Source organism: Epinephelus lanceolatus, chromosome 13, assembly GCF_041903045.1.
Source record: "Epinephelus lanceolatus isolate andai-2023 chromosome 13, ASM4190304v1, whole genome shotgun sequence".
Lineage (NCBI taxonomy): Eukaryota > Metazoa > Chordata > Actinopteri > Perciformes > Serranidae > Epinephelus > Epinephelus lanceolatus.
In genome coordinates this window covers 38,110,281-38,128,237 of record NC_135746.1, presented here as the reverse complement: position 1 = coordinate 38,128,237, position 17,957 = coordinate 38,110,281, and the positions used below count along the sequence as shown (strand labels likewise).

The following is a 17,957-nucleotide window of genomic DNA, read 5'->3' as shown; positions in this document are numbered from 1 at the left end:
TTATATTCATACCAGAACAAGTGCTGTAAGGCTACAGCAGCAACCTCCCTGAGTGAATTGTGTAAGAGTGTGTTTTATTATCCGGCGACAGCCGTGGCTGGAGGCATTACGTTTTCAGGTTTATATACCATAAACTTTATATAAAGATGGACGACATGACAGCTCCCCAAAAAAGAAGCGAAAACATCTCGATCATCCCCCGGTTGCTGGCTGCAGTACAGGTCATAAACCCTGCCCCCCTCCATGTTAGCAGATGGGACATGGGCCAAACTAAAAGAAAGTACACCTCAAATAAATTTTTCCCAAAGATGTTTTTGTCATTTTAGGTAGTTATCATGCTGCTGTATGTTCAAATATTTGCTTCGCTGATGAGCTTGGTTTTAATTAGTTATTTGATACTTTGGAGATTTGATGTCATTATTGACAGTCAGTGCCAATCAGCGTGCTTGCGATCAATGGTGCTGTTTGTAATTGGGTTGGACAGGTGTTTGTGTGGGAACTTGCCACCTGGGAGTTTGTTACTGCGCAGACTTTGGCTCTAAATTATGTCACCAGCGCAAGATGGCAGCAAGCATATCTGGGATTTTTTGGCTTCATTTTTGTAAAGTGCAAGTGGTGAAAGTCGTCCATCTTTGTATACAGTCTATGGTATGTATGTCCCATTCTCATGAAGGTGATATCTAAAGATCAGATTGAGGGAATTTCTTCAAATTTGGCACAAACGTCCAGTTGGACTCAATGTTGAACTGATTAGATTTTGGTGGTCAAAGGTCATGGTCACTGCGTTCTTGTGTCTGTATCAGTCTCGTAAATGCAATATCTCAATAAGGCCTTCATGGGGTTTCCTCAAATATGGTCCAAAGTCCACGTGGACTCAAGAATGAACTAATTTTTTCACACATTGTCTATTTGGATGAAATGAACTGGTGACACTAATCTTGGGTGTTCATTTTGTATTTGTGCTGATTGTACAGATCTTCTGTGCTGCTAGATTGAAGCTGTTTGTGAAGTGTCCATGTTTTTAGAATATGCAGTTTCTTTGCAACAGCATCCATATTTGAAGTACTGCCAACTGTTATGGCTGCATATAAGTCTGGACAGACAGGGATGCAAACTGTAAGGTGGTAATTCTAGCTGCTTTTAAGAGATTTTTATGAGCTGTCAACATTCAGGGTCTTTCATTGTTTTGGTCATTTTTGAAATACTATTTGGTTAGCTGCCAGAAATAGCAGAAATGTACTAAAACTCTGCAGGTGATGTCATGCATCAATCATTTGTACTTTACAGGAACAATTACTTTAAAAAACACAAAGTGTTAAAAGCATCTAAAAGTTGCACAATGGGCAGTTAGTTCTCAGAGGAACTGACTGTAGTCAGCAGCAATTTGACAGAATTGGGAGACATTTGTTGAATGTGGATGTCACAACTACTTGTAGAATTTGGTTAATGTATGTGCTAGAAGATTGGATTGGCTAAAGAAATTACCATATTGCACTTTTTTCCCCAGTGTGATAGATCTTTCCCTTAATGACTGGGATGTGAAGGAGCAGGAGGATTTGCGGGAGGTGGAAAAGATCCTGGACAGGACTGATGAAATACTAGAGGTAAGAGATGCACCATTTGAGTAAAGGGGTGGATGGTTGCTCCCATTAAGGACTACAACTAGTGATGATTTTCACTGTTGTGAAATGTCAAATATAAAATCAGATGCCTGTTGATGTATTAACTTCTTACTTTATGTGATCAGCAGTCTAATAAACGTCTTGCTCTACAGAGAGAAGAAAATGTTCTGGCTCAGGAGGCTGTGCTGGAGGCCCTGCTGAGGTCTGAGAAGAGGCGGAATCAGTGGCCGCTGTGGGACAGTGAGGACCAGCTTGGTGCGGTATGTTAAGCAGACTTGAGATCAAATCAGTGATGTAAACTATGATGTTTGAAGGCCACTCATCAATGACACTGGGTTACAAATTATAAATTGATTTCTGTAATTGGGTTCAGCATTTTCCTTTACCAAATCTCCAGGATGCTTTGTTCTTGTATGATTTTTGGGCTACATTTTCTAGAGATCAAAGTACTGGCCAACTTTGTTAAATTTAGTACTTAACTTTGGTATGGCTCTTTTTTAAAATGTAATAGTTTTAGTCACATTTTATTAATTAGATTGTTAATTTAAGGCTAGGTTTTAATTTTTGTCAAGGTCAACTCGCATGATTTGGCAGTTTGTCTCAGTTTTGTTGCCACTTCTTTCAGTGGGATTGCACATAAAGTTTGACCATAAATGTTTTCATCTCATTTTTGTTGTGGAGAAAGAAAGCTTCTGGACAGTTTTTTTGTCAGGTTTCCCTGAAAATAATAACCAGTGGTTGCTTGAATGATTTAGGTAAAAACATGTACTATTAGTTAAAGTAGACCTATTATGCTCATTTTTTAGGTTCATACCACAACCCTGATTCCAAAAAAGTTGTTACACGCTATGTAAATTGTGAATAAAAACAGAATGCAATGATTTGCAAATCCTTTTGGCGCTACATTCAATTGAATAGAGAGATAAAATACTTAATGTTCAAACTGATAAACTTTATTTTCATTTGTAAATTTACACAAATTCTGTATTTATGTCTGCAACACATTCCAAAAATGTTGGGACAGGAGCAACAAAAGACTGGGGAAGTTGTGAAATGTTCAAGAAACACCTGTCACGAACATTCCACAGGTTAACTGGTAACAGATTAAAGCATCATGACTGGGTTTGAAAGAGGCGTCTTCAAAAGACTTTACAAGCAAGGACGGTCACTTTGTGAAAAACAGCATAGGCAAACAATCAAAGACTTTGAGAGCAATGTTTCTTAATGAACAATTGCAAAGATTTTAGGATTTCATCATTTGCAATACATAATATCATTAGAAAATTCCAAGAATTGGGAGAAATGTCTGGACATTAGGGGCAAGGCTAAAAACCAACATTGAATGCTGGTGACCTTTGACCCCTCAGAGGGCACTGCATTAAAAACTGACATGATTGTATAAATAGTAACACATGGTCTCAGGAACACTTTGGAAAATCATTGCCAGTAAACACAGTTCATCGCTGCATCTACAAATGCAAGTTAAGACTCATACCATTTAAAGTGAAACAACAAGGACTGACACAAAGAGGAAAAGAGTGCTGTGGTCTGACCAGTCCGCACTTCAGATTGTTTTTGGGAATCTTGGACTTCATGTTGTTGTTACCAGCTCAAAGTTCAAAAGTCAGCATCTGTGATGGTATAGGGGCGTGTTAGTGCTCATGGCATTGTGGCTAACTTGCACATCTGTAAAGGCACCATAATTGCTGAAAGGTATGTACAGGTTTTGGAGCAACATATGTTGCCATCCAGACAACATCTTTTTCAGGGATGTCATTGCTTATTCCAGCAAGACAATGAGACACATTCTGCATGCGCCCCAACAGCGTGGCTTCATAGTGAAAGAGTGGAGGTACTAGACTGGCCTGCCTGCAGTCCAGACCTGTCTCCCATTGAAAATGTTCGGAGCATTATGAAGCACAAAATATGACAATGGAGACCCTGCACTGTTGAGCAACTGAAGTGGTATATTGAGCAAAAATAGGGAGGAATTTCACTTTCAAAACTTCAGGTATTAGTGTCCTCCACTCCCAAACACTTACTGAGTGTTGTTAAAAGAAAAGGTGATGACAAACAGTGGTAAACATGCCTCAGTCTCAACTTGATTGTAATGTGATGCAGGTATCAAATTCAGAATGAGTGTATAGTTACAAAAACAATGTTTTCAGTTTGAGCATTAAATATCTTGTCTTTGTATTATATTCAAGTGATTATAGGTCAAAAAGGATTTTCAAGTCATTGCATGCTGTTTTTATTTACATTTTACACAGCGTCCCAACTTTTTTGGAATTGGGCTTGTATTTTGGGGTTTCTTCTATAACATTTACATGCTTTAATGTTCAAAAAACACTATTTTCCTCATGCTGCCTGTGCTGGAACACCTATATTCAGCCTCAGTGTGAGACTGCCTAAGCCCCCCTCTTGAAGAAGCCCAGTCTGCTCCGATTTGTTAGTGTTTGTGGGGCATTCCGTATCTCTGCATCTCTGCACTGTCATTGCAGTCTGTGGAATGACTGCAACAGAGAAGACTGGCAATTTCTACCATTAAAAATCACACACATCATAAGTTACTTGTACTCCTCTCCCTTTGTTTGTGTGTGTGTGTGTGTGTTTTATGTTATATAAGAACTCAAAAAAAAAAATTTAAAAATAAATAAATAAAATAAAATCACACATTGAAGCTTCTAAACCAAAATCTTCACAACCGGATATTTTCCAGCAGAAATATGATCGGACTACTGTTGGAAAACGGTTTGTATTTGTACATGATTTGTATATGTGCAGTATCTGGACATACCTGTTTTCAACACTGTGCACTTACATTTACCTTGTGTAAGTGCTTGTTTAAGACTGGTCAAATGTTAGTCATTATTGTTGACTAAGGTGAAGGTGATGTCTACTCTGCCAGACTCAGATTGCTATTGGTTTCTATCCAGTTTTCATTTGTGTACCTTGTCTGCCACTGTAACTACAGAACTATGCACAGTGTAAACCTGTAGTGTTTGTTCATTCTACTTTTCCTGCTCATTTTCATAGATGTCATCCAGCGAGCTGGCTGAAGCTGGTGTTCTTGGCTTTGAGGATTACCTCAACCCTGCAGAATCCGACAACCTTAGTGAACCCGGATCAACTGGATCAGCAAGTGAAATTAAGGCCTCTGAAGATGATGGACACTGCTCTGAAGATGCTACAGGAGCAGATACACTAGCATTTTACAGCAGACCGGACCTGCTGCAGGAGCTGAAGAAAGTCCACATCCTGGATGAGCTGATCATGGAGGAGAACCTGAAGATCCATGAGTTCCGAAGCCGCAAAGAAAACCTCAAAGAGGAACTCTCTGTTAGCAATCCTGCGGATACAAACGGACTGTCAAGTGTGAACAAAGACAGGGAGGCTTTTCGGTTACAACTGGAAAAGGAGAAAAAGGAGGTGGAGAAGCTTGAGAAGAGTTTGGACAAAGAGAGTAAAGTGAAGAAGCCCAAGGACAGAGCTAGCAAGGTTATAAAATGTTCTATAATGGAATGGGCTACAAGTGAGAATAAGGAAGACCAAGCACTCTGTGATGAACTTTTATCAGGTAGCTATAACCGATCACAGAGAACACATCCACCATCTTTGGTCCAGAATGATTCTCAGGCTCAAGATACGTATAAAACTGAAAAAGTTCAAGCAGTATTGGGTCCTGATGTTGCCAAAGAGACTACAACACAAGACTTGGTTCAACTTCCACATTCCAAATGTCTGGATCATTGCTCTGCAGCTGAGCCATCAGTATATATTGGAGCTACCTTAGATAGTATATCTGTTTTGAAGGAACCTCCTGAAGAGTTGGTAATCCAACCTCAAGGATGTATCAATGGGAAAATATTAGATAAATCTGGTGAAAATGCTTCTTTAACCTCTGAAACAAGACCAGATGATGGAGTGTTTGACCCAGGTGGAGAATCACACCTTCCTTCTGTGCCTAAGCCAAGACGGGCTTTGCTCCTTGTGAACACCCAGCTCATTGAACATGAACCTCATTCCACCGAGCTGCAGAAGCCAGCTGGCTCCTCAGTCACTCAAGATCAAGGCTTTGTGCAATTTGATCTGCAAGATAAACCGATTGATGCGCTGCCAGAGAATGTGACTCCAGCAATCAGCCACAACTTGGTTCCCAGTCCAAATGTAAAGGAACACAGCTACAACAACAATGACAACCATGCACTCACAGAGGAATGCAAAGTGTCATTAGACCAGTTGTCTGAAATAAGCACTAAAGATGAAGAGGATACATCAGCAGTACCTGAATGTTTGCTGCAGGTAGACTCACACCCAACAGAGGAGGTCAACTCTTTAACTGAAATAAGCGGCAAATATGAAAATCAAGTTGCTCAAGATAAAGTCTTTGTGCAGTTTGAGGTGCAAGAGAAACAACTTGATGAGCCACCAGAGAATGTGACTCCAGCCATCAGTCACGACTTGGTTCTCAATCCAAATGTGAAGGAGCACAGCAACAACAACAATAACAACTATGCCCTCGCAGAGAAATGCAAAGTGTCATTAGACCAGTTGTGTGAAATAACCAATAAAGATGAAGACGATCAAGTCGCTCAAGATCAAGGTTTCATGCAATTTGATCTGCAAGATAAATCACTTGATGCGCTGCCAGAGAATGTGACACCAGCCATCAGTCACAATTTGGTTCTCAATCCAAATGTGAAGGAGCACAGCAACAACAACAATAACAACTATGAGTTCACAGAGAAATGCAAAGTGTCATTAGACCAGTTGTCTGAAATAAGTACTGAAGATGAAGAGGATACATCAGCAGTACCTGAATGTTTGCTGCAGACAGATTCACAATCATCAGAGGAAGATCAGACTTCATCTCCTGCAGATGCGCTCCCACATCAGCTGTCAGCACCCCAGCTGCATCCTGACCAGCCTGTGGAGTTTGATCCCAGTGAAAGAGATGAGCAGAGTGAAGACTTTGCTGATGGTGTTCAGAGCTTTGAGGCCATGAGGGTATCAGGCTCTGGGTCACCTGTGATTCAGACCCATCTTAACATCAGTACGAGAAAGGTACACTTTCTGCTGTAATATGTCTGGTGGCCTCTTTTAAGTTGTGTTGTGTTTCTCAATTGAGAGCCTTCATATAGACCTTTCAATGTGTCACCGGTCTCCATTGTGAATGCTAATGCACTATGGATGTCACTGGAGGATTCCACGAGAGGGCACACCAGGGAACTTGCGCTGAATAGAACAGATTTACATCTTGTAAACAACAATTATGGCAATATTTGAGGTTACTACAGCTATCTATCTACTACTACACAATCACATATTAACATACTATTCATATTATGCTTGATGTAAAAACTGAGTATGTAGAGTGTTCACACTGCACGGTTTGTGGATTTTGTGCGCTTAAGAAATGCCCGGTTATATACTACAGTAGCAAGAATTTCTGGGTATGAGATGTGAGAGCTGCTGGCTGGGTCAGACTGGTGTTGTGTCCAAGACCCTTTCCTCATCTGTGTTTTTCCCTGCCTAAATCTGAACAGAACCCTCATCATCAAGTGAGGTGCTTTACATTAACCGGGGGGAAACAATATTTACATGTCTGTTGGTAATGGCATAAATAATTGTTCATTTAGTAAGCAGTAGGCCTATGCAGTACACACAGATTGAGTATGTAGTGGGCAGTATGTCACAATGTGATTTGGAACACAACCTGTATTTAATTGTAAGATCATGGCAGAAAAAGCATCAGCAGCACCATCTTAGTTGGTTCGTAGGGGTGGGGGGAAAAAATTAGCATAGTCCGGGTATTTTTGTGGGGCAATATTGTATCGTCACAAAATGCCAAGTACCGTAGTCTTTAGGTAGCCCACTAGAATAATATAATCAATTGCTTTTTCAGTCTACAAGATACATTTTGCTGCTGCAAAAACATGGCTCAAGTGAGGTTATCTTATTGGATAAAGCAGAAGTTGAAGTTTTCCTTTTGGGGGCAGTTGAAGACAGGTAATAAATTGCAATAATATTGAATTGTGACTTAAGTTTCGTGATAATATCATATTGCAGATCGTCTAGTGATTCCCACCACTCGTGGTTTGTAAGGCCCCTAAATGAAGCGCGTCATGACGATGCCGAGTAGGTTTCTCACATTTACCCTACCTTTCATGTGCGTATAGCATCTTTTGGACACATAGCATTGAGCAACACTCCAAATGCAGGCAGCTGTCATGCATACTCGAAAGTGTAGTTAAAAGCTAGTATATCTCCGGCTTTAGTAACACAGGGTTTTTTTATATAGCGTATAAGATACATGCATGGCGCAATGATCTAGTTCAATATAGCAGTTAAATATACTTATTTACTTTCTTATGGACAGTCAGATGAGAAAATGAAAATCAGATGCTTATCTAGGGTTAACCTAGTTAGATGCATGTTAATTAGACGTATGTCACTTTAAACAGAACTAGGCTAGCTGTTTACTGCTCTGTCTTTATGCTAAGCTAGGCTAACCACATCCTGAATCCCGCTCTGCACTTAACACTCAGACATTAGATTGATACCAATCTTCTCTTCTCACTGTCTGAACAAAAGCAAATGCATGTTTCCCGCAATGTTGGAACAAAGTGAAATGTGACTAAAAATAATTTTAGTATCACTTAACATTTTAGGAGAGTTACTCAAACCTGGTGAGCATCCCTAGCATTATTTTTATTCATTTGATTGAAATGAATTTATTTTTCTTAATGTGATTGCAGATGACGGATTATAACACCCCCATAGTGCTGGATACAGGTTCTGGTTTGATGAAAGCAGGATTTGCAGATCAAGACCTCCCAAGTGTTATATTTCCAACAATTATTGGGATGCCAAAATATGAGGTAAGGGTATATCCTTAATTTATTACTCCTTGTTCTCTACAAAAAATGCATTCTAACAGTGAAGTGGCTTTGCCTCTGTCCAGCCTTCGTGATCAGAAGTTTTGTCTCTACAGGAAATAATGAATGGTAGCGTGGACAGGGAGACCTACATTGGACACGAGGCTCAACACATGAGAGGAGTCCTGGCTCTGAAACATCCCATAAAGAACGGGATCATTCGTAACTGGGATGAAATGGAAAAGGCAAGTAGGACTATGTATACCATATATGAGATGTGATGTCATTGGGTGTTGCTGCTAGAACTACTGAGTGTTTCTATGAAAAAGCATGCTGGGATTTTTGTGCCTCTGCCCTGGCGATAGACTTGGCCGGAGGCATTATGTTTTCAGGTTGTCCGTCCATCTGCAACATCTCAAAAATGTCTTGAGGGAACTTCTTCACATTTCGCACACATGTCCACTTGGACTTCACAATGAAGTGATTAGTTTTTGGTGTTTTTTCAAGGTTACTTTGACCTTGTGTGTGTCATTCTTGTAAACGCTATATGTTAAGAATGCAGTGAATTTTTATTTTATTTTTTTCCAAATTTGGCACAAACGTCCACCTGGAATCAAGGATGAACTGACTAGAACTTGGTGGTCAAAGGTCAAGGTCATGGTGAACCTTTTGTCCATTTAATTTTGTGAGCACAATATCTCAAAGAGGTCTTAAGCGAATATCCTCAAATTTGGCACAAACATCCAGGTCTTGGGCGACCCAGTACTGGACAGACTGGTCAAAATAAATAAACATATATAAAAATATATATATATATATATATATTATATATATATATATATATATATATATATATATATATATATATATATATATATATATATTAAACACACACACTAATATTATGCCATGGTGGCAACAACACAAAATTAAAATTTCATATGAATAACTACAAGACACAAACTGACCCATTTTGGAGGCCCCCTGATGGTACCCAATAACGCTTCGCTGCTGGCGAATGGGGTGTCACACTCCCTGGCTTTCTCTTTTCTTTTTCCTTTTCCTTTAGTCCACCACACCAGACTGTTTTAATGTACAACACACTTACACACACACACACACACACACACACACACACACACACACACACACACACACACACATAACCATCATACACAAAAATCAAATTAACACCCTTAGCCCTTGTTGAAATTTTGATAACTGACTTGCATTCACTGTTCTTGTCTCATGTTGTTTGTTTTGTCAATGTTATGTCTTTTGTCTTGTTATTTAAAAAAAAAAAGTGAACTGATTGTTTGGTGAATTTGGTGGTCAAAGGTCACTGTGACCTCACAAAACATGTTTTAGGCCATAATTCAAGAATGTCTGCGCTAGTTATGACAAAATTTCATACAAATGTCTAATGGGATAAAATGATGAAGTGCTGACATTTTGTATTAAAATTGTCATCTTCACTGTGACATCATAATGTTCTGCAAAAGCAGAACACTTCCTGGCCATTACTCAACATCATAACTCAGGAACAGAATGGGAGACATTTGGTCAGACACTGAATTGGTGACACTAATCTTGGGTGTCCACCTTGAAACTGTGCTGATTGTATAGATCTTCTGTGCTGCCGCATTAAAGATGTGTGTGTGAAGCATCCATGTTTTCACAGACATTAATGTAAACTGTAACCACAACTTGATGGGTTTGCTAAGGCATGCAACAGTGAGGGGATAGTTCTAGTTTTTCAAAGACATTGGTGAAGCTTTAAAACAGCCAGGACCACCCACTCTGTTTTCATATTTGTATTGTATGAGTGGATAAGTTCCAGTGGAGTTGCTATATGCATTTGATGTCAGCGTATTGTGGTGATTAATGTCATTCTACTGGATTATTATTTAATAGGATAATGCTGCTTGTTATACGGTAATAGTACTAATCATTCCCATAAAGTATTAACTTACGCTGTGTCCTAATTCCATCCTTTCACTAATTCTAAGCAGGATTTCAGTATGTAGTGTGTTCACACAGGAAAAATGACAAAATTAAGTATAGACACCAACGCTCTTAATTGTGAATGGTGGGATAGTTCCAGAAAGGACAAAGCATTAAACTGTTAGACAGAGTTAACTTTACTTTAATTGCATTAACTTTAATTGGCAATTCAGTGTTGCAACTTGTCATACATCAGTGCATGCACAATATAATTTCATCTTGGTGCAAAGAGGGTTAACTACATTGACAATATGTTTTATGATACATTATACTATAGGATGATTATATAATGTGCCCTTGCATCGAGACATCAGACCTACAGGTTGGCCCAAGTGGTAGCAACGTATTGTTCCCAAACTATTCCAGCCCTCCTCACTGCACTGTAAAGCTCAATCCCTCCATGACACAAAATTTTAATGTTAATCTACACAAACACCCAGGATTGTCAAAGTGACCTAAAAACTTTATGTTCACTTGACACAAAAACTCATCCCTTGTGTGCTTGACCTAATATTTTGAAATTAAGTCAACAATTTTTTTTGTTAATTTGATTAAGATTTATAAAGCCAATTTTGCCTAATTAGTTTAGGGCCAAAAAACAACACTATCATTCTGCTCTTAACATATTGTGGCGTGTTGGGGCTAAACGGGCGCATTTCCCAGCATGCTGTGAGACAATGTGTTTGAAGCCATAAATCAAAGAAAACTGTTTAAATGTGTTCTAAATCACTCACGTTACCCCTCACACAGTGATTAATGTTTATGTATTTCACACTGGTTCTGATTGGTTACCGTTAATGTTGTGGTAAAAGACATTTTGCACCGTGAGTTAAGTCGTATACAGTTAGTGACCTCCCGCCTGTGTGGATATTAGAGTGTAACATAACGTTGTAAATAGTGAAATAAACAGCTCTTCCTGGTTCAGAGTTCTTCTCTTTGCCTATTTTTGCAATCAAGAAACCCAAGCTCACCACAATATATTTTCATAGTTCAATTAAATAAAAAAAATTTGTTAAATTTGTACTTAATTTTATGTTCAGATGACATGGAATTAAATCCTCAAACAACAAAAAGTTAAATCGACATGAAATTCCTTACAGACAAGGGTTACGTGACACATTTATTTTGTGTCTGGTGTACTCAAAACTTTTGTTACTGTATTGCACTAAATTAAGTTTTGAGTGCAAGCTGTTTGCAACACCATTTGACACTATTACATTGCTGTTACAGTCATCATTAGTCCAGTACTGACATAGGAGAGCTACAAACACCTTTAGTAGGTTACCATGGACAGGAGAGCTACCCTGTGTGTGTTCAGCAGTAGCACTCCATACAGCTATACACTGGAAATTGTTGTAGCCTGCAAAGTATTATGATAACTTTCATTCTCTGTATTAGAGATTACTTGTTATAACAGCCATCCAGCATCTCCCACATTTACCTGCAGCCAGCTATCACATAGCAAATGTTTTCATGAGGTGTCTTGCATTCTGCACAACCCACTGCACTTCTTTTTAATGCTTTTACTGTTTTTCGGGTAGCTGGAGATAAGGCTTCCCCGTGTGATCCAAACATTACATTGCGTACTGCACACAAAGGGAGATACGCATACGTATATTTATAAAGGAAGCTGATTTGATAAAAAAGACTAAAAAAGTTAATCCCATTAATCACTTTAATCAAATGACGACAGACAAAAAACTTCAATAGAGGTTTCAAATGTTAAAAAACAGATTTTGATACAGCTCTACGTGTTACCTTGACTTCATTATAAAGTGACTGTTTTGGTTTTAGATCTGGCATCACACGTTCCAGCAGCTGCGTGTCGAACCAGACGATCACCCTGTTATGCTGACCGAGGCAGCCATGAACCCGTTGGAGAACCGCCAGCGCATGGTGGAGATCATGTTCGAGTCTTTCAATGTTCCCTTCACATACATAGCCATGCAGGCAGTGCTGGCTCTTTATGCAGCAGGGAGATCCACTGGTAATTATTTTTTTGTTATACATTTTATTTATGCATTGTGTTGGATTGGTGGACATCGGTGAATACATAATTAAGTCAAGTTGATCATATGTTATTTAATTATAAGGCTTAATAGCACTTTATAACATCTTTGAATTGCATCAGTCTCATCTTGGCATGTTTAAACTTATTTTAAAGACTTATTTTCCTTCTTGGATCAAACAGAAAATGTGATGATACTTCTTATGCTTTTGTTGTTGTAGGTGTGGTGTTTGACTCTGGAGATGGAGTGAGCCACAGTGTGCCTGTGTTTGAGGGATACTGTCTACCTCATGCAGTGCAGCGCTTCCCTCTGGCTGGTTTGGATGTTACAATGCATCTTAAAAAGGTATTCTCTTGCTTTTTTGTTGTTACACAGTTTATGAGCAGTGATGTTGATGGATAACACTTGCAGTTGGCAATTTGGCTGAAGACATGGGGTCTGAAAAAATCTGGTGAGAAGAGGGATCATTCAGAGAATATTTAGCTGCTGTTACACAGCAGTAGTTTTAGGGTTAGAGGACATCTGGGCCTTAGACTGAACATTTTTGAGACTGTCTGGGATCATGCTTCGAACACTAAATGTTGCAATAATAATGACAATGACAACAATAACATCAACTATATGAAATAACAACAAATCTGTCAATTAACAATTCTGCTATGCCTGTGATTAAAGCTCCTGCAGGAACAAGGGGTGAGCATGCGCACCTCAGCAGAGATGGAGATAGTGAGGGAGATAAAGGAGAAGTGCTGCTGTGTGGCTCTCAACTATGAAGCTGAGCTGAGTCAGGGGGGGCCATCCTGCAGAGAGATGTATTACACCATGCCAGATGGACAGATTGTCACTCTCACCACGGAGAGGTTCAGGTAACTGCCTGTCTGCACACCATGTCCTGCTTTAGATGGACACTCAGTTCACTGGATGGGGTTCCTAAAGGAAATCAATAGTGCCACTAGAAAATTTAAACTTTTATGTTTTGCATGTTTTAGTAAAAATTGTCATCAGCTGTTAGGATGGGAAATGACAGGCTTAATGAAAAACATACTAACAACAAGATCTATGATAAACACGAGTCCTCTGGGAACAGTACAGTTCACATTCATGTTTGAAGTGATCCATATCTGATATCAGTGTGACATCAGTGTGTGTGTGGATCTCTGCCCTGAAACACTTCAAAAGTTAATGTCATCTCGAAAAGTAAAGGTCTTGTCAAATTTGTTGAAACTTTTAAAGAAAATCTTGAATAGTTTCTCTTGATTTGCTTTGACTTGTATATATGTACACAAATTCTGTTTTATTTATTTTGTTGTGCATTGGCTGCCGCCTGTCCTGATTTGTTAATGTTTTTTTTTTTTTTTGTCTGCCCCTTATACCCCGGGGAGGGGTCAAAAGGAATAAATGAAAATGAAAAAATGAAAAGTCGGGCTCTATTGGCCAGCGGCTGAGGCGGGTACCGGTATGGCTACAGCAGCCTTCTGTAGTTTCAACAGACCTCTCAGACACTTTGCAGTGAGGTATGACGTGGAAAAACCAATGGTTGTTTGGGAAAAACACATGAATTACGATATGACCGTTCTCACAGAGGTCACATGACCAGTGATCAGGTATGTATCGGATTTATGACCACATCTGATTGGAAAAAATCTGATTTCTGTGTCCACACTCCTCTGAAAAAAATTAGATTTGTGTCACATGACAGCAAAAAAATCTGTTTTAGGACACATTTGCTTGTAATGTGAATGTGGCCTTAGGTAGTAAAGTAAACATTATACCTGCTTAACATCCACAAGTTAACTTTGTCATTCATTGCTGATGTTAGGCACAGTGGTGCTGTGAGCTAAATGCTGAGACCAGCCTCACAGAGCAGTTAGCATGGCTGTGTGCGTTTTTGGGCATTATGTTTTTGTCCGTCTGTCCATCCCATTCTCGTGAACGTGACATCTCAAGAAGAGCCTCAAGGTAATTTCTTTAAATTTGGCACAAACATCCACTTGGACTCAATGATGGACTGATTAGATTTTGGCGGTTAAAGTCAACTTCACAGTGACATTGTAATGTTCTGCAAAAACACTTTTCTGGCCATTATTAACACCATAACTTAGGAGCAGAAGGGGAGACATTTGGTCAGACACGGAATTGGTGAAATTAATCTTGAAACTGTGTTTGTTGTATAGCTCTTCTGCGCTGCCAGGTTGAAGATGAGTCTGAAGCATCCATGTTTTAGAATTTTTAGCCTTTTTAAAGGCACCATCCCTATGAAACATTGTCAACTGTCAATAGCTACATATGACTCTGGACAGATATGGATGTAAACTGCAACCTTAACTTGACTGGTACACGTAGGCCTACAACCACAAAGCAATAATTCTAGTTATTAATCTTGTGTGTTGCATTAACTTGCACTACATTTGGACTATGTTTAGATTGGCCTTTGACAACAGTCATATGGAATATTGAACCGTGGAATTTCTCGAACTGCAAGACAGCCGGTAAAAAATTCCTGACCTGGAAATTCTGGCCAGTAATCCACCAGCTGTCCTGTTGGTCAGAATGTTGATCATTCAGGCAATGAATCAGACGGAGTGGTCGCTCTCAAATTGAATGTCATACCACAATGGATCTGGCTGAAAATGATTCTAAAATGAGTCAGGGGCCACCAGTTTGGGGCTGAATCTGTGAGGTGTCTATCTGGCTTCATTCTTGTTGAATGATGTCACATGCCATCTTTATATCCAGAGTAGCAGAGAGCCTTTTCCTTCAGGTGCTGCACACGTCAGACTGTTGAGACAGATCAGCTGCCTCTGTTTTCAGACTCCTCAGACAGGAAAGCTATGTCTTATAACCGCCTACTCAAATAACTCTACTACTTCCTTGTTCATCCAGGGCCCCTGAGATTCTTTTTAAACCCGAGCTGATTGGACGGGACCATTATGGCATGCACGAGAGCATCTTCAAGTCAATCCTCAGCTCAGACATTGACCTGCGGCGCTGCTTCCTGGGAAATATCGTCCTGTCAGGTAACAGTTGGTTTCTGTTACGGTGTTACACAACAGTGTGAGGGCTCAAAGATGCACTCCAGCTGTGCAACTAAATCAAAAACATAGCGTCCTAGTTTTATGCTCTGATCTTGATTTGATTTGGCCCAGGTAATTTGATCTTTTCTCAGTGATTGTTATAAAAATCTCTTGCTGTAGGTGGGAACACTCTGCTGGCTGGCCTGCCTGAGCGGCTCCAGGCTGAAATCAAAGGACTGGTTCCAACCGACATGGCAGAGAGCGTCCGAGTCAGCAGCCCCAAGGACAGAGTGTTCTCAGTGTGGAGCGGAGGAGCAGTGCTGGCCAACCTGCCCTCGTTCAGTTCTGCTTGGATCAGTCAGGAAGAATACGAGGAGTATGGGCCGCTGATTGTCTTCAGGAAATGCTTCTGAGGCGGACCACTATGAGGAGTGCACGCTGGCTGGACTCCTGTGTAATATACCACTTAATCTGATTTCACCAAGTGCAATATACATACAGCTCTAACACAGTGCCATGGATACGTCTGAGCCATTATAAGCCCTTTTTATATGTTTGTCTTTTTTTATGTATGAATGAGTTGTGTGTGTGGAGTCAATCTCACCCTCGTCGTCAGCGTGATCATAACCTGTGAGCTCTCACTCGACACCAGTGGGATCCTTTTGACCTGCTGAGTGCTTAATGCGTCATCTAATGAGCTCCACCAACAGGACATGGATGAAATTGGTGTCATAAAATTCCTGTCGTTCGACGTTAGTGTTCCTCAAGGACTGTTTACTCTGCCTTAAGTTTCCCGTTTCGGGAATGTATTTCTGTGTCTCAAGAATTTAAGCGCACGTCTGTTAATGTCTGTGGTGAAGGGACGAGAATTGAAGCTGGCCTTTGATTAATGTCTGCCAACTTTGTTTCTGTAATAAGCAATTGAGGGACATGAAGTGAACTCAGTGTGCTGACTCAAATATATATTAATCTAATATCAAATTATGGCGTGTATGTATGCAGCAATTTAAATTAAAATGGGATTATACAACAGTTTAAAGTAAAATTCAATTATACAACAATTTAATGTAAATTTGGGTCTAACAAATTATTTTTATGTTTTAGACATGGTGAAAGTTGCTTTAATTTAAATTTGGATCAGTGCAGCTGTGCAGTCTTCACTATGACTTTATTTTTAGCAGGATTAAATTATCTGTACGATGGGTTATTAGGGCCATTTCTAGAAAAAAAATAGTCCTTATAATATTATAACATAATCCTCAAAGGTTTGTCTTTTTTCATGTACCATTTTAACTCTTTTCAAAATATGACTAACTTTTTCTTGAAATGTTCATTTTTGTCATAGCATATCTTTTTTCTCAATAATTAAGTTTTTACTTGTAATGTAACGACTTTTTCCCCTCATAATTACGTCCTTTTTTCATAACATTCCATTTTTTTTCCTTGAAAAATTCAACTTTATTCTCAAAATGTATGAGTTTTTTTTCCTAGCAGTGGCTCTGATAATCATCAGCTCTCCCAAATCGAAGCAAAAGATAACTGTACATGAATGTTTCCTGTCGCTGCAGTAATGTGAATTGGAGAGAAGATATGGATTTGCAGGATGTTAAGTTTACATTGTAGCAAACCGTTAGCAGAATCATGTGTCATATTTTCCCACTTGATCCTCCACTTGAGTCAACTTTTGGTTAGTGAAGGTTTGTGTGTAGCCGTAACCCTAAGTGCAAGTCCATGGAGAAAGATGTAAAGTGCAGTATTGGTTGTGAAATGCCTTTCACTTGGATTCAGTCTGTTGAATAAGCAGGTGATGTTAAATGCTACTGCTGCAGGTGCAGTGTTTGTTGTAAAAATTTAAAGTCTTTTGAATATTTTCTATTTGAGTGCAGTGTCTTTCTAAGAAGTTGTGTGGATTTTGAACACTTGCTCAGTAGTGTTGATGTGTGTGAAAGGTGTTCCAGTGGTGCCAAAACGGCTGCATTTATATCAATACCATGGATTCTGAAAACCCCTTTGCCAACCTTGTATATTTATACTTCATCTATGTTTTATCTTTTGCATGCAGTTATTTTGTCGTGCATCATTTAGTTAAACCTTTTTTTGCATGTACTTCTTTGTCTGCATGTTTTTCTTTGGATTTTTGTGACGTGCCTCTCCTAAAGGCATGAGGTTTGTCATGTGACCTAAAGTTCAGCTCTTAGTGGAAATCACCATGAAATGTGACTGGGGACTGTATTTCTGCCCTTACGTAAGACTCGGTCTGCCTCGTTTACTCGCTGTAGTTTGAACAGGCTCTTTTGTATCCTCCTCCTCTACATGTACTGTAACAGTCTGGACTGAGTCTAGCAATTTTTCAAACCATGCTATTTATGTCATGTCTGTTTTTATAATAAATCTTTAAATAATCCTTTTGTGTTGTCTGTTTTTGTTAAA

At 39.3% G+C, this 17,957-nt stretch overlaps 1 protein-coding gene across 1 annotated transcript in view; it reads left to right on the top strand.

Moving 5' to 3' along the window:
• LOC117270929 (uncharacterized) overlaps nt 1–17,931 on the top strand; it is a 38,122-nt gene extending 20,191 nt beyond the window's left edge. Inside the window, exons 14-23 of the mRNA XM_033648941.2 lie at nt 1,508–1,604; nt 1,775–1,882; nt 4,659–6,686; nt 8,381–8,503; nt 8,617–8,745; nt 12,299–12,491; nt 12,734–12,858; nt 13,189–13,379; nt 15,397–15,530; nt 15,708–17,931. Of these exons, the coding sequence (XP_033504832.2) occupies nt 1,508–1,604; nt 1,775–1,882; nt 4,659–6,686; nt 8,381–8,503; nt 8,617–8,745; nt 12,299–12,491; nt 12,734–12,858; nt 13,189–13,379; nt 15,397–15,530; nt 15,708–15,940 (3,361 nt within the window). The 3' untranslated portion in view covers nt 15,941–17,931. The remainder of the gene's footprint in view (nt 1–1,507; nt 1,605–1,774; nt 1,883–4,658; nt 6,687–8,380; nt 8,504–8,616; nt 8,746–12,298; nt 12,492–12,733; nt 12,859–13,188; nt 13,380–15,396; nt 15,531–15,707) is intronic.
• The last annotated feature ends 26 nt before the right edge of the window (nt 17,932–17,957 follow it).